At 40.0% G+C, this 16,077-nt stretch overlaps 1 protein-coding gene across 2 annotated transcripts in view; it reads right to left on the bottom strand.

The window, feature by feature from the left end:
• Window positions 1-1,945: 1,945 nt before the first annotated feature.
• Window positions 1,946-16,077, bottom strand: part of ABCD3 (ATP binding cassette subfamily D member 3) — a 147,390-nt gene continuing 133,258 nt past the window's right edge. For both annotated transcript variants that reach the window (XM_030208506.1, XM_030208507.1), the window contains 7 exons: window positions 13,401-13,478; window positions 13,252-13,317; window positions 13,034-13,123; window positions 11,596-11,715; window positions 10,087-10,191; window positions 7,852-7,908; window positions 1,946-4,736 (listed from right to left, as the gene is read on the bottom strand). In XM_030208506.1, coding sequence (XP_030064366.1) covers window positions 4,659-4,736; window positions 7,852-7,908; window positions 10,087-10,191; window positions 11,596-11,715; window positions 13,034-13,123; window positions 13,252-13,317; window positions 13,401-13,478 — 594 coding nt within the window. In that variant the 3' untranslated portion in view covers window positions 1,946-4,658. The remainder of the gene's footprint in view (window positions 4,737-7,851; window positions 7,909-10,086; window positions 10,192-11,595; window positions 11,716-13,033; window positions 13,124-13,251; window positions 13,318-13,400; window positions 13,479-16,077) is intronic.

Below are 16,077 nucleotides of genomic sequence, written 5' to 3'. Positions count from 1 at the left end.
GCACATGTGTTTTTAAAACTTGTTATGCAGATTAAAGCAAGATCGCCTTAAAACTCAGTGCTGTACTTGGAGCAATTTCCCCCTGTTCTTAACATCATATTAGAACTGTGACATTTTTGTAACTTTTTAATGGATATTAAGAACTGCTCTTAATATTTCATGTAACACAGGAACAAAAAAAATCGAGTTTTGCAGACTTTTTTCAACTAGGGTTTTAAATGAGAGGAATAATCCTTAATCCTGTTTATTTCTGCCTCTAAAATGAAAAGCTATATAAATTGTGGCCTCAGTACTTAACTGATTGTACTTATACGTATAGGTTTCTGAAATGGGCCAGGTACATGTGGAAGTTATGAAACTGTGCCTCCACATGGAAGCTGCCAAGTCCGTACCGCTCATTTTTTCTCAATATACATTTCTGTACATATTGGCAAATACATATGCACTCCTGCACATTGCAAACCAAGTCACATTCAACAGTATCTTACAAACATCACTAGAATTCAGCACGTCCTGGGACTGGATGCTTCAATTACAATCTCAATATTCTATGTAAAATGGGCCTTCATGCCTTTTTTTTTTTTTTAAACACTAGCACTCTCTTCCCCAAACACACACACAGAGCCAGAACTGTCAGTTATTCCCTGTTAACTTTTAAATGCAGTGGAAATGGGGGGGGGGGGGGGGGGGGGAGGAGAGAGAGAAAGCTTCCCTACTGTGCCAGACAAGATGCTTTAAACCCCAGGGCACTGGTATTAAAGATTTTCAGGATAACAAAGACAGACTCTTGGGGACCCTGTTTGTCATATGGAGGAGCTGTTAGTGAAAGGAAGAGCAAGGCCACCTTCCTGAAGGTTCACAAACTTTCTGGCACACTTGCAGGACTTGTGCACACAAGACAGATGTCAATTGTAGGCACCACCAGAACATTTAAAACCGAGCAGCCCCTATGGGCTTATGGGAGCCCATTTGTCATGCAGAGAACTGCTAGCACAAGAGCAAGGATGTCTCCCTGGAGGTTCCCAAACTTTCTGACACACTTAGAGGACTTGTGCGCATATGAGCGACATCAGTTGTAGACGCTACCGGAAAAGCTTAAAACTGAGTGGCCACAGGACATTGCCAAAGAGACATGCTCTGCCCCTTGGGAACAAAAGGAGCAAACTTCACACTGGGGGGGGGGGGGGGGGGGGGGGGGACGGGACAGAGGGTTCAGCCTAAGACCGTAGTAACTGTGAGTACTCCTCTTCAAAGTTCTATGGATAAACATTTATTTTATTTATTTGGATTCTGTTCATACCTTTTTCATGGCCAGTTACATTTAGATACATTAGGTATTTCTCTGTCCCTGGAGGGCTCACAATCTAATTTTGTACCTGAGGCAATGGAGAGTTAAGTGACTTGCCCAAGATCACAAGGAGCAGCAGTGGGATTTGAACCTGCCACCTCTGGATGTCAAGACTAGTGCTCTAACCACTAGACTACTCCTCCACTTCAATACTACACTTGCAAGTAGCCAAGTCTGACCTTGGGCTCTTCTGGAATCCTTATGTCCAAGTCATCATTTTCCTTCTGATTATTGGGTAAGCAGGATCCTATAAATTTGGGCTATTGCACCAAGGCTTACTGAAGATAAAAATAACAGAAATATCACTAATCTTATGTAATGGTGTAGTTTCTTTGCATATTATGGCTATGTAAACTCTGAATTTCCCAGACACTTGGATTGCCCAGTCTGTTCAAGCAGCTACAGTAGAACCATGGGGAATTTTGTCGATTAGGGCATTTTTAACAAGACATGATTTGCTTGTAACTTAATTCAATATAATTACTATACATAATCAAAGTATTCATAGTTTACATCTACAAAAATATCAGTGGAAGAAAAATTCACGCAGTAGTAATTTTGCAAAAAAAAAAAAAAAAGAATACTAGAAATCCCTGATAAAATCTTTAAGGAAACAAATTTATTGCATAATCAGTGTATCTCTTCATGTAGCGCAGCATTATTTTATTGACACATGTGCATCACCACACCACCATCAGACATCCAATACATATCTTACTATTGGATATGTATACAAATTGTTCCCAGTTAAGCAGAATAAAATGAGCAAATAACTGATTCATTCAAAATAATGCTGTAGTATTTCAGTCATACAGATTCTGCAAGTAAAACAGGGTTCCCATTCATGATAACGTGGAAGGGAAGACAAGAGTTTATTCGTTTGTTTGGCGTGGGGGTCTTCTAACACAGTCAAAAATCCTTGACAAGTCCATCAAAGCCCTAGAAAAGGTATGGCTGTGTGCAAAAGTTTACACACGCTGGTTAAATTGTATGTTTTGCTGAATCTTTAAATGAACAGAAAGCGACATAGCCTCTACACGGTAAAAAAAACAACACGTCTTTCTGAAATTTTTAATGCAAAAATCACTATTTGCTGATTTTAACAGACTGAAGATAATAAAAGTGAATACGGCATATGCAAAAGTTTGGATACCTATCAAATTGATTCATTACTACACATTTCTTAAAGTGTCTGTTACAAAGCCACGCTAGAATTTTTAGCCCATGCTAAACGCTCGAGACGGCCATAGGAATATATGGACATCTAGCACATGCTTATTTTTAGCACGCGCTACAAATGCTAGCACGCCTTTGTAAAAGGAGCCCTAAGTTTGTTACTAAGGTCCAGCAGGTTTGATTGACTTCTTATGCTTTCAGTTATTCAGGTGACAGCAGAACAAATATTCTGACTCTAACCTCTCAGTTTGTGATTATTGTTGTCTACTTTTAATAACCATGGGGTTCTCTAAGCAGCTGTCTGAACAATTGAAAATAAAGATAATTCTCTCTTACGATGCAGGGGAAGGCTATTAAAAGTTGTCTGAACGTTTCCAGCTTGCAATTTTGTCAGGAATATTGTTAAACATGGAAGTTACATGAAACTGTGGAAGTCAAGCCAAGACCTGAAAGACGAAGATAGAACTCTGACAAAATTACCTGAAAAATGGTCAGATCTAAAAAACAGAACACCCACACCACTGTAAGTGACCTGCTGAAAAGTTGACAATGGAGTAGATGTCCACAGTATTTACCACTGGCATAGGAGAATTGTTCAAAATGACCAAGGTACAGCTTGTTGATAAGTTCTTTTTAGATCTTATTGCAGCTTTTGACAAATTTGAGCACGAGATCTTATTGTATTGTTTACTTATCACGCGTATGCAGGATGTAATACATCAATGGTTTGTCTTTAATGAATACAGCATTTGTGGTGCAAGGCTCCGATTCAATTTCACAAAGGAAGGAATGCCCAAGGCTGTCTTCAATGTTGTTTTTTTTTTTTTTAAATATCTACCTAGCACCAATGGCATTTCTAATTGCGGAGTGTCGTGTGAAATGTCATAAGTTTGCTGACGACATCCAGTTAATGAGTATGAATACTAATCAGGAGAGAGCAATGGGATGGCTTACAGCTATCTGGAAAAGATTAGAGTTTGGTTGATGGATAATAAATTGAAGCTGAATCCTTCTAAATGTAAGTCACAGTGGACATCCTAACAGGATACATCAGATATCTTTGATTAGATTGATAGTCATGTAGTAGAAGTGAAACAGACTGTTTAAGTTTAGGGACAATCTAAACTCAAATTTTTGCTCCTCAGGCGTCTGCAGTGATGAAGTCAGCTCTTTTTGGCCTGGCTTTCTCTTAAGTAGGTCTGAGAATGTGGAATGATGTTCCTCTGGACACTCACTTGGAACCTTTCTATCATGACTATTCTATATTGTTTTATGCTTTAACCTGTTAAACTGTTCATGTTTAACAATCATATATTTTGCAATATTTTTATGCAATTCACTTAGAGACTGAATCAAAGGCAAAAGACCAAACAAAAAGAATAAATTAAAACTAATACTGATCCAAAGGATGCCCCAAACTTTTGCACTTATCATATTCACTGTTTTCTTATTCTGAATCTGTAAACAAAAAAAATCAACCCAAATGCAAATAAATAGTAATTATGCATTAAAAATTAAAAGAATAAGTCATGGTTAATTCTGTACGATAAAAGGTTGTGTCAGCTTCTGTTCACTTATGGATTTATTGAAACATAAATTTAGGTAGCAGTGCTTAAATCTTCACATACAACTGTAGGAATCCACCACCTCTGTTTTTCCAGACTAGCAGTGAGATAGAATGAAGAGATCATATACTGCATGACCAGTAGGCAGGATTTGATTTCTGGTACTGCAGAATATCAATTAAAAATAAGTTTAGTTTTAACTAAAGAAGAAAATGAGGCAATCCTAATTACAGATTTTCAGAGGGATGGATGATTTCCACTCTAGGAGGAATCGTTATATTGATGTACGCCCAATTCAATTTGGGCAGATTTTTAAGCAAAGAATAAGGACATTCTTAGTACAGTAGTAATAATTAATCCAACATATACACAATTAGCAGTATTCTACATATCAAATGTTATAAACACAAATTGTTTAGGATCATACTAGTTTAGTCAGGTTGTTTAGAAAACGTTGTAGTTGTATTGTACAATGTATGTGAATTTCTAAGTGTTTTTGGTAATTATCAGTCTCTCTCTCTCTCTGTAATATCATTGACTGTAGCTGCATCTATTACAGATTGTAGTATTTAAGATCCAAACTCGATTGTGTCTTCGGTGATCTGCTTGAACTCATAATTGCCTCTGCCATCCATGTGCAAATAATACTGTGGAAAGACATTAAAAACCATGAAAAATCCTCCAACAAGGTCTGAAGCTCTTACAGATAGCTGATATCATCACAGTTTTTTTTAATCATTTGTTTTCATTAGAGTGGTGAAAGCTTTGCATCATGGTTCTTCTGTTTCAGGGGAATCATTCTTTGGAAAGGAAATAGCCTTAGGTGGTCTGTTTTGCCAAGATTCAGAGGCATGACCTAACAGATATTTATTTGGTTCTGTTAGCTACATGGAGCAGAATATTTTAAATGAAGCAGGAATGCTGTAGAATGAATTCTAAACAGCAGCAGTTCAACACACCAACTTGATACTCTGGACACTGCGTAACAAAGGGACTAAGATATTCTTCAAATTAAGTATAGCTTGCTTCTGAGTGTTTCATTTGCCTCAGAAATGTTTACTGCACTGTGGAAGTTGCTTCGGCTTTTCTATCACTTGGAGACAGTTTTGTTTACATATGCCCCAATACATTATGTACTCAATTCTATAAATGATGCCCAAATTTGGGTGCTGATAAAAAATTAGCATTAAGTGCTATTTTATAAATGGTGCTCAACGTTTGGCACCAGGATCCACGCCCAAAATAATTTACACTAAGTGAAACCTGGTGTAAATTCTCACACCTACATTAGGTGCAGATCTCCCTTATTCTGTAACACTGCGCACAAATTCAAGGAATGCCCTTGATCCGCCCATGCCCCTCCCATGGTCGTACCTCCTTTTCTGATCCGCACGTAAAATTTAGATGCGGATCTCAGCGCCTAAAGATGTGTGATTAAATTTAAATTAATGCCAATTAGCGCCAGTAATTATTAGCACCCAGCTATCAGCACTAATTGGCTTGTCAATTAAATTGTGCACCTAAACTGGATGCATGCCCAAATTTGTATGCACAATTTTTAGCACCATATACAAAATTAGGGTGTATATTGCAATTTTCCAATGTGCCCTTAGAAAAACATTTCATAGAGCACAAATGGATGCTGACCTAGGCATCATTCTGTCAACATTTTGTTGTAGTCAAATCCATTTTTGGGAGTGCTGGATACATTTTAAGTGCTAAAATATCAAGGACTATAAAATCTGAAATATATTCTGCCTCCCTCTGTTTTTTTTCTTTCAAAAGAGCAGCCCTTTTTGGAGGGAAATGTTCAAACTAAAGTTTAATGAAATACAAAATATGAATAATAAACACAAAAGGGGCAATTCTTGGTGCCACAATGGGGCATGCTTAGTACCAATTCTATAACATCTTAAGGATGTGCCTAAGCTGTTATAAAATACTAGCACAAAAATTTAGGCACACTCATTTATGACAGATTAATGGCTGACCCAAGTGAACCATGCAACTTGCACCTGTGATAGTACTCTATAAGTTGTGCACGTTGCTTGGTGAAACTCCCATAGTCCACACATGCTCCACCCATGTGTACGCCCCACCCCCCATTACGCACTAAGAGACTTTGGCATGTACATTATAGAATAACATCCAGCACTTGTGCACCAACTGCCAATTACTAGGGCCTATGATGCACATAAGGTATGAGTGAACTTGGCACCAAATATTAGGTATAGTATAATTTAGGGTTCTAATGTCTCAATCTGGCATTATGTAGTCCAAACTTGATATACAACTGACACCAGTAAAACTTTATACCAACTTCTATTATACTAAAAAAAATATATATTTTTTTATATGCAGTGCTCAGTGTGCGTCAGTGTGCACGATGAGATCATTCTGCAGAGAAAATAAGAGTTGATTAAAACCGTTTTTAACAGCACTAATAGAACACAGAGACACATTTCAACAGTAGCAGCAGCAGCACACACCACGCAGCACTGGACTGGACCTATCGTTGCCATAAAAAGCTGAGTACTCAGGCTTTTTGTATATTTCTAATTAATAGTGGCTAGTTACACCAGACCACTCTATAATCCAGTCAAGACCACCCTATAATCCAGTCAAGGAGGCAGGTCAGGAAGGTTCGGTGCAATGATGGTAATTGGTTGTTGTGCTTAACGTACATACCAACATAAACGGTATACTGGCACACCAACGCACACTGAGCACTGCATATAAAAAAATAAAAATATATATAATTTTTTGAGTATAATAGGAATTGGTATAAAGTTTTACTGGTGTCAATTGTATACCAAATATTAGGTGCCAAGTTATACAGTTGCCTGGAAAAATTGTACCCCATTTACAAGTAAAAAGCACACCTCACATACTGACTTAAAACTGTCCTTTTCCCTTTCATGTGGGTTTTGATGAAATTCACGTTTTCAATTATTTGAGTTATTGCTTTTTTGAAGAAAATTCACCCAAGATGGTGAACAGCAGGTAAAACCTGGACAAAGGCAATAAACGGTACACATCATAACATGGTATGCTACTTACACAATGTAAACACAATACACATAAAAATGTCTTAATTGACAGCAAAGGGGATAACCAGAGGTGTAACATACAGACAGGTAAGACAGAACAGGAATTTAGATAAATAAGGGTGATTAACTTGAGGAAAAGTTGTACATAAATCAGAAAAGGTGAATGTGGCTGATCACAGCTAGAGTGCATATAGAAAGCAAGTCCTTCTGTGATTTGAGCAGGCAATGCTTCATAACATTTGATACTCAGGACACCATCAGATGACCTATTGCAAATTAAGGCCTTCTCATTATCCACAGAAAAGGCATAGAACTAGGAGCAACAGTGCCAGCTTCTTAAACAGCCCCGCTTTATCAACCCTACTGTGAAAAGGACACCCTCACCTATCCTCCAAGGCTGGAAAGGATAACCGAGTTTCTATGCCCATTCACCTTTGGTCTCTCTTCCAAGATTTGCAACAATAGTGCCAACTGGTGCTAGCAGTGATGACACTTTTAGTGATGTGAACTAATGGCTTTTGTGACTATTAGGCTGATCAAATATAGAAATCAAAGGCTCTGGATTTCAGAGCCAATCTGGTCCCTACTTTCCCCAAGAAATGCTGCATTTAAAATTTAGTTTGAGACGCAACTGGTCAAGAATGAAAATTGGGAAAGTCACTTGTCATACCTTCTGATACACTCACATGTTCATTAAACCATAAAGACATACCTCATGGTGTTTCCACAGGGATTTCCTGTGAGAAACTGTAAACAGAGTAATGCCAACCTGGAGAAAAGAAAACAAACTTTGATGCAAAGCAGGCTCAGAATTTTATTGAACTTCTCTAGCATATACTCTAGAATAAATGGTACTAGCTCAAGCTGTTGTCAAATTCAATGCTTATACACACCATCATTCACTATGGAAAAATGTCCAAAAAGTTGAATAAATCTGCATTTGGACGTTTTTCTCACAAAAACGTCCAAATTGGTATTTTCAAAAGCAATTTTTAGACTTTTTCTATGAAGTCAGTCAGAAGTGCATTCAAATCACAAGGGGGCATGTCAGGGGCAGGATCTGGGCATTCCTAACATTTGGACGTTTTTCAGCCATAATGGAACAAAACAAAAAAAAGTGTGCAGGATGTTTAGAGCTACACCTGTTTTTATAACTAACAAGGCACAAATGGGTGCCCTATATGACCAGATGATCACTGCAGGGAATCAGGGGTGACCCCCCCCCCCTAGTATCCCTGATCCTCTCCCAACCCCCACAAATGTGAATACAAATATGATTTAGCAGCCTCTACGACAGCCTCAGATGTTAGAGCCAGGTCTATTAGAGTAGCATGAAGGTCCCTGGAGTAGTGCAGTGGTCAGTGCAGTGCACCATGGAGGGGAGGGGGGGACTCTGGTCCCTACCTCCCTCTACCTGTCACATTTGTAGGGGAAACTGAGCCCTCCAAAACTCACCAGAAACCCACTGTACCCACATATAGGTGCCCCCTTTACCCATAAGGGCTATTGTAGTGGTGTACAGTTGTGGGCAGTGGGTTTTGGAGGGCTAAGCAGACAAGATAAGGGAGCAACGGTGAGATGTGTACCTGGGAGCATGTTTTTGAAGTCCACTGCAGTGCAACCTAGGGCACCCCATTTATCTCCCAGATGTCTGGGAGACCAGTCTACTAAAAATGCTGGCCCCTCCTACATCCCAATGGCTTGATTTTCTATGTTTTTCACTTGGACATTTTTTTTTTTTTAAATGGACCAAAAAAACAAAACTTCCAAAGCACAAAACCTTGTTAGGAACAGTATTTTCAAAAACAAAAGATAGATTTTTTTTTTTTTTTTTTTTAATGGAACTTCTTTCCTATGCAGATTTTGGACTTTTTTTTGCAAAACGTCTAAAGTCGAACTTAGACGTCATATCAAAAATGTCCCTCTATATCATGCAGAGCTCTGGTGCTTAGCATTATGTTCAACCAGACACCAGTATGTATTATATAGCACATCACTGCAAATGCACATTAAAATAATTGAGGAAAACAAAGGTGTAAATATAAATATGATGCTCCCAGTCTACAAAGGAGACCTGAATGTCTTACAAAAGACACAGTGTGAGGACGGATTTCCCACTGCCCACATTCATGCCAGAAGATTTTGCATCGGTTTTGTAATGTAATCTCTCTCTTATATTCCACCAACTCCCATTATCAGTGGTTCAAAGAGGGTAACAAAATTTAAAAAATAAAGTGGATCAGTTAAAGAAAGAAAATGTTTAAACATGTCAGTCTTAAGATTCCTATGAAATTGCAAATAACTAAAAGAACTTTGAAGATCAGTAGGAAGACTATGCGAAAAACTGAGCAGCCAAATAGCTAAAGGACACTAATAACATTTTCTTATATTTAACACCTAAAAAAGATGGCATTAATAATCATAATGGATCTCTAACCCAAGATAAACCACGAGCCCGAGGAAAAGAAATCAAGTTTAAAAGGTAGTTGGAAGACAAACCATCAAACATTTTAAAAATAAAACAAGCTACCTTGAATAGGACTCTACAGTGAATGGGAAGCCAGTGCAAAGATGTCAAGACAGCAGTAGAACTATCACATCTTTTAAGTCCTAAAATAAGTTTAGCTGCTGTGTTCTGCAGTAAACTGAAAATACATGTACATCTTTCCTTTGAAAGCTGCCTAAGGGAAAAGTAACTACAGCTGCCTGTATTTCCCTTTCTCTGTGGGTACATTTTGGAAATACAAAACTGCACAAATGTTGGGATCCCCACCCTCAGGGACCCCCTCCTGTTCAATACAGGTGAGGTAGGTATGTCATTGCACACGGTTTTACCTGCAGGAATGGCATAGAAAATTGCCCTCTCCATATATGACCTATTTTCTAAACTAACAGATTTATATCCCTCTCCAACAAAATTGCATATACCAATACATTTTACTCTTACCTTCCTGCAGTGACCATAGATGTAGCCTTCTACATCAACACTAACAGCACTAGTGCATTCATCCAAAATGGCAAATTGGGGTTTGTGGTAGAATAATCTTGCCATCTAAATACAAAGCAAAACCCAAGTTAATTGCAAGCATTCTGTCAACCTACTGCTTTCTAAGTTTTTTTGGAGCAAACCAGTACAGTATTTTCCAGCTTGGGGTTGTTTTTTTTTTTTTTAACTAAATGCATATCCTATGCCTTTTTGATGTAATCAAGATAATGTATCACAAAAACACAATTATGTTGTGGCTAGCTTGTGAAAAAGGCATGCCATCTGCGCTCTCAAATGGTATGATCTAAAATATTTCTTCCTGCTTGAAAAAGTTTGCCTTCCACAGTGATATTTTACTAACAGGCATAAGTGGAACATCTGCCACAGACCCCAGAGGAATAACCGTTAGTAAATGATCTCTATAACCTGTACAAGGAATAGCAGCTTTCTCTATAATTTTGAGACCAGTTGGGAAATTTTGCTGCAGGACAGCTTAGTAAGTCAATGTAAGACTGCCCATAGACAACAGCACTCTCTTGCTATATGCCAATGCCTAAATTAGAGAAAATGTCATCTATCCCGGCATCATATACCACTGGGAAGGCTTTTCAACAGAGTTGGCTTTTTTATGTAATCAAAAAATTGACGGGAGAAGCATCCGTACATCTCATATAATCTTTGTAGAATGGAGACTTTTTTTTTCACAATATAGTCATCTAAGTGCTTTCAAAATACACCTCATTGCATTCCTTTCTACCTTATAATTTTAATTTGTATTTTAATTGTACATCACTACAATATACTTGGTATTAATGGCGTTATTTTAAATGTCAAATAAACTACAACCCATTCAGTGATGAATGACAGTGTTTTTCTACTAGAGACATTAATTTAGTGGGATACAATTATATTTTTGAGCACTTTAATTTGGACACTATTTGGACATTATTTCACGCACCAGACTGATGTTTGCGTAGCTGAAGTTAGCACTTCTGGTCAAGTTTTGCTTACATTTACCCCATGGCGCCTCAGTGGATGTTAAGCAGATTTCTAAGCACCGCTAATGAGCCTAAACGATGGTCTTTCTCTTGAATATTATTTCAAGAGAATATCTTTAGATTCACATTAATTTAATAGCAGTGTTCTTTTCTTCAGTACTTGAGTTTTGTTTGCATTGTGGAATCAATTTTCTCCTCTTTGGGATTTCATATTGGGAATCAAGCCTTTATAAAACAGGTGCTTTGTTGAAAAAGTTTGGACATAGGCACTCTTTTATAAAGTTACCCCATAGCATCCCATGAAAATACAAAATCTTAACTTGCAAATATGTCCACAGACAACTACCATAACCTTACTAAACTGGGTCACACACACATATAATATACAGCTTCTAACTTTTACACTGAGCAGCAGTGCAGTTTGATTTGTTGCTGTTGCTGTTTATTTTTAGGATTTCACTTTGAGACATACAGCCATCCTCTGTTTTTCTCCTCCACTGAGTACATCCATCCAGTCCTGAACACTGTCCCAGCCTCCTTCGCGATCCAGGATCTGACCCAGCTGTACATTGTCTAGGTATTCCTTTAGCACCTGAGGGCACATAAATTGCAACCTTAGCTATGACTGTGGGTTTGCTTGTTAGTTCACATTGTGTGGTGAACACAGACAAAGAAATGATACAGTAGTTAAAAAAAATAAACTATATATTAAATATATATACATACATATATATATATATATATATATATATATATATATATATATATATATATATATAAACAAATCTTTAAATATATAGGCAAAATATCTGATTTAAAACAAGTAGAAAAATTATAGTAAATAATTGTGGCAATTATCCATTTACAAAAATAGTATCCTCCAAATTGGCTTGGGGATTTCTTCATATGAAGGCTGGACCGTCTCACACTGTGTAACTAAGATTAGCCACCCAAACAGATACATTATTTTCAACATAGCTTTCTGTCTATATTTATTTATTACATTTGTATCCCGCGCTTTCCCACTTAAGGCAGGTTCAATGCGGCTTACACAGTAAAAGGAATACAGAATATTGTTAGAGAGGGTAAAAGTTAAGTATACCAGAATACTAGATGAGATGAGTATGTAGAAATAGGCAATGGAAAGGGGAGTAAGATGGGAGATGTAGTCTGCTCAATGCAGTTCTGAAAACGGAATTTATTTTGTATGGGAAATGGATGACATACAGTTTTATAATGCCTGATCTCAATGTTAGAATACATAGAGGCATATTTTCAAACCTATGGAACTTTGGAAGGCTAAGTGCTTTGAAAATATGCCTCAATGTCTCTCTGTTTACATTAGAACACCACTTCCACAAAAGGTGCTTATTCTGGTTCACAAAGAAGGTGAACAAAAAACAGTTACCCACATACACAATAAAACACAAATACAGCATGCATAATCTATCTGAACAGTAAAAGCTTTCTAACAAAACACTACAATATCACACAATAAAAAATGACTGCTTGAAAAGGAGGGCCTTCAGCTGCTTCTGAAAGCGCAGAAGATCGTGCTCACATCACAGTTCATGTGGAGTACATTCCACTTCAGTGACCTCATCACCAAAACATTTTAGCCCTAATATGCTTAGGATTTCATCATTTTCAGTGATGGACAAATGAACAAACCTTTGGAATGATATCTCAACAAACATGCTGGTACCTAGTCAATCAACCCTGTAGGTAGAACTGTGAAAATCCACTCCAAAGCTTAAAAATAGGAGTCTATTTTGACTTTTATGCAAGTCTTGATAGGCAGCCTTTAAGTGATGAAAGGAACAATAGACCAGACGCTATGAACAGAAACACCAGGAATCCCTGATGTGCTTGTGCTACCCCTCTAATACCCTATTCCAATCAACCAGTACCTGATCAGAAATTCCTTTCCTTTTCTGTTCTTCTATAGTGTCTGGATAAATCACTTGGTCCCGCAGAGTGCCCAAGGTCATATAAGGTCTCTGGAGGAAAATTATAAGTACATGGTGAAGTCAGACATCTCTTCCTTTAGAATTGTTTTTAATTCAGATGTAGAAATGTTTTACAATGTTCAAGAAAGGAAAACAATGTAGATGTCACTTTAACTTACCTGAGGAACATAGAACAACTTTCCTCTTTCAGGCTTAGTTAGATGTCCACCAAACAGGGGCCACAACTGTAAAAGAAGAACACTAACATGACAGTTTTCTGGTAGTTATTCAAACATTTTGGAAAGTATTTCCAATCCAATAAACTTACTTCTCCAAGAATACGAAAAAGGGAACTCTTTCCACATCCATTTGGACCACAAATTAGGACGTTTGCACCGGACTTCACCTGAAAGGAATTATAGAAAATATTCTCAGACATCTTTGACAGAATTACATTTTAGTCCAGAAATAGTTTTGTATGAGCAATTTAGCATATAGCGAATGCTACATACCTGTAGAAGGTATTCTCCGAGGACAGCAGGCTGATTGTTCTCACTGATGGGTTGACGTCCTCGGCAGCCCCCTCCATCGGAAAGTTTACTAGCAAAGGCCTTTGCTAGTCCTCGCGCGCCCATGCGCACCACGCATGCGCGGCCGTCTTCCCGCCCGAAACCGGCTCGAGCCGGCCAGTCCAGTATGTAGCAAGACAATACACTTCAAGGGAAGACTCAACTCCAAAGGGGAGGCGGGCGGGTTTGTGAGAACAATCAGCCTGCTGTCCTCAGAGAATACCTTCTACAGGTATGTAGCATTCGCTTTCTCCGAGGACAAGCAGGCTGCTTGTTCTCACTGATGGGGTATCCCTAGCCCCCAGGCTCACTCAAAACAACAACCATGGTCAATTGGGCCTCGCAACGGCGAGGACATAACTGAGATTGACCTGAAAAATTTACCAACTAACTGAGAGTGCAGCCTGGAACAGAACAAACAGGGCCCTCGGGGGGTGGAGTTGGATCCTAAAGCCCAAACAGGTTCTGAAGAACTGACTGCCCGAACCGACTGTCGCGTCGGGTATCCTGCTGCAGGCAGTAATGTGATGTGAATGTGTGGACAGATGACCACGTCGCAGCTTTGCAAATTTCTTCAATAGAGGCTGACTTCAAGTGGGCTACCGACGCAGCCATGGCTCTAACATTATGAGCCGTGACATGACCCTCAAGAGTCAGCCCCGCCTGGGCATAAGTGAAGGAAATGCAATCTGCTAGCCAATTGGATATGGTGCGTTTCCCTACAGCCACTCCCCTCCTATTGGGGTCAAAAGAAACAAACAATTGGGCGGACTGTCTGTGGGGCTGTGTCCGCTCCAGATAGAAGGCCAATGCTCTCTTGCAGTCCAATGTGTGCAGCTGACGTTCAGCAGGGCAGGAATGAGGACGGGGAAAGAAGGTTGGCAAGACAATTGACTGGTTTAGATGGAACTCCGACACGACCTTTGGCAAGAACTTAGGGTGAGTGCGGAGGACTACTCTGTTATGATGAAATTTGGTGTAAGGGGCCTGGGCTACCAGGGCCTGAAGCTCACTGACTCTACGAGCTGAAGTAACTGCCACCAAGAAAATGACCTTCCAAGTCAAGTACTTCAGATGGCAGGAATTCAGTGGCTCGAAAGGAGGTTTCATCAGCTGGGTGAGAACGACATTGAGATCCCATGACACTGTAGGAGGCTTGACAGGGGGCTTTGACAAAAGCAAGCCTCTCATGAAGCGAACAACTAAAGGCTGTCCTGAGATCGGCTTACCTTCCACATGGTAATGGTAAGCACCGATTGCACTAAGGTGAACCCTTACAGAGTTGGTCTTGAGACCAGACTCAGACAAGTGCAGAAGGTATTCAAGCAGGGTCTGTGTAGGACAAGAGCGAGGATCTAGGGCCTTGCTGTCACACCAGACGGCAAACCTCCTCCAATGGAAGAAGTAACTTCTCTTAGTGGAATCTTTCCTGGAAGCAAGCAAGATGCGGGAGACACCCTCTGACAGACCCAAAGAGGCAAAGTCTACGCCCTCAACATCCAGGCCGTAAGAGCCAGCGACTGGAGGCTGGGATGCAGAAGTGCCCCTTCGTCCTGTGTGATGAGGGTCGGAAAACACTCCAATCTCCACGGTTCTTCGGAGGACAACTCCAGAAGAAGAGGGAACCAGATCTGACGCGGCCAAAAAGGAGCAATCAGAATCATGGTGCCTCGGTCTTGCTTGAGTTTCAACAAAGTCTTCCCCACCAGAGGTATGGGAGGATAAGCATACAGCAGACCCTCCTCCCAGTCCAGGAGGAAGGCATCCGATGCCAGTCTGCCGTGGGCCTGAAGCCTGGAACAGAACTGAGGGACCTTGTGGTTCACTTGAGATGCGAAGAGATCCACCAGGGGGGTGCCCCACGCCTGGAAGATCTGTCGCACCACACGGGAATTGAGCGACCACTCGTGAGGTTGCATAATCCTGCTCAACCTGTCGGCCAGACTGTTGTTTACGCCTGCCAGATATGTGGCTTGGAGCACCATGCCTTGACGGCGAGCCCAGAGCCACATGCTGACGGCTTCCTGACACAGGGGGCGAGATCCGGTGCCCCCCTGCTTGTTGACATAGTACATGGCAACCTGATTGTCTGTCTGAATTTGGATAATTTGGTGGGACAGCCGATCTCTGAAAGCCTTCAGAGCGTTCCAGATCGCTCGCAACTCCAGAAGATTGATCTGTAGATCGCTTTCTTGGAGGGACCACCTTCCTTGGGTGTGAAGCCCATCGACATGAGCTCCCCATCCCAGGAGAGACGCATCCGTGGTCAGCACTTTTTGAGGCTGAGGAATTTGGAAGGGACGTCCCAGAGTCAAATTGGAGCAAATCGTCCACCAATACAGGGATTCGAGAAAACTCGTGGACAGGTGGATCACGTCCTCTAGACCCCCGGCGGCCTGATACCACTGGGAGGCTAGGGTCCATTGAGCAGATCTC

The sequence above is a fragment of the Microcaecilia unicolor genome, chromosome 6, assembly GCF_901765095.1.
Source record: "Microcaecilia unicolor chromosome 6, aMicUni1.1, whole genome shotgun sequence".
Classification (NCBI taxonomy): domain Eukaryota; kingdom Metazoa; phylum Chordata; class Amphibia; order Gymnophiona; family Siphonopidae; genus Microcaecilia; species Microcaecilia unicolor.
This window is presented reverse-complemented; position numbering and strand designations above follow the sequence as displayed.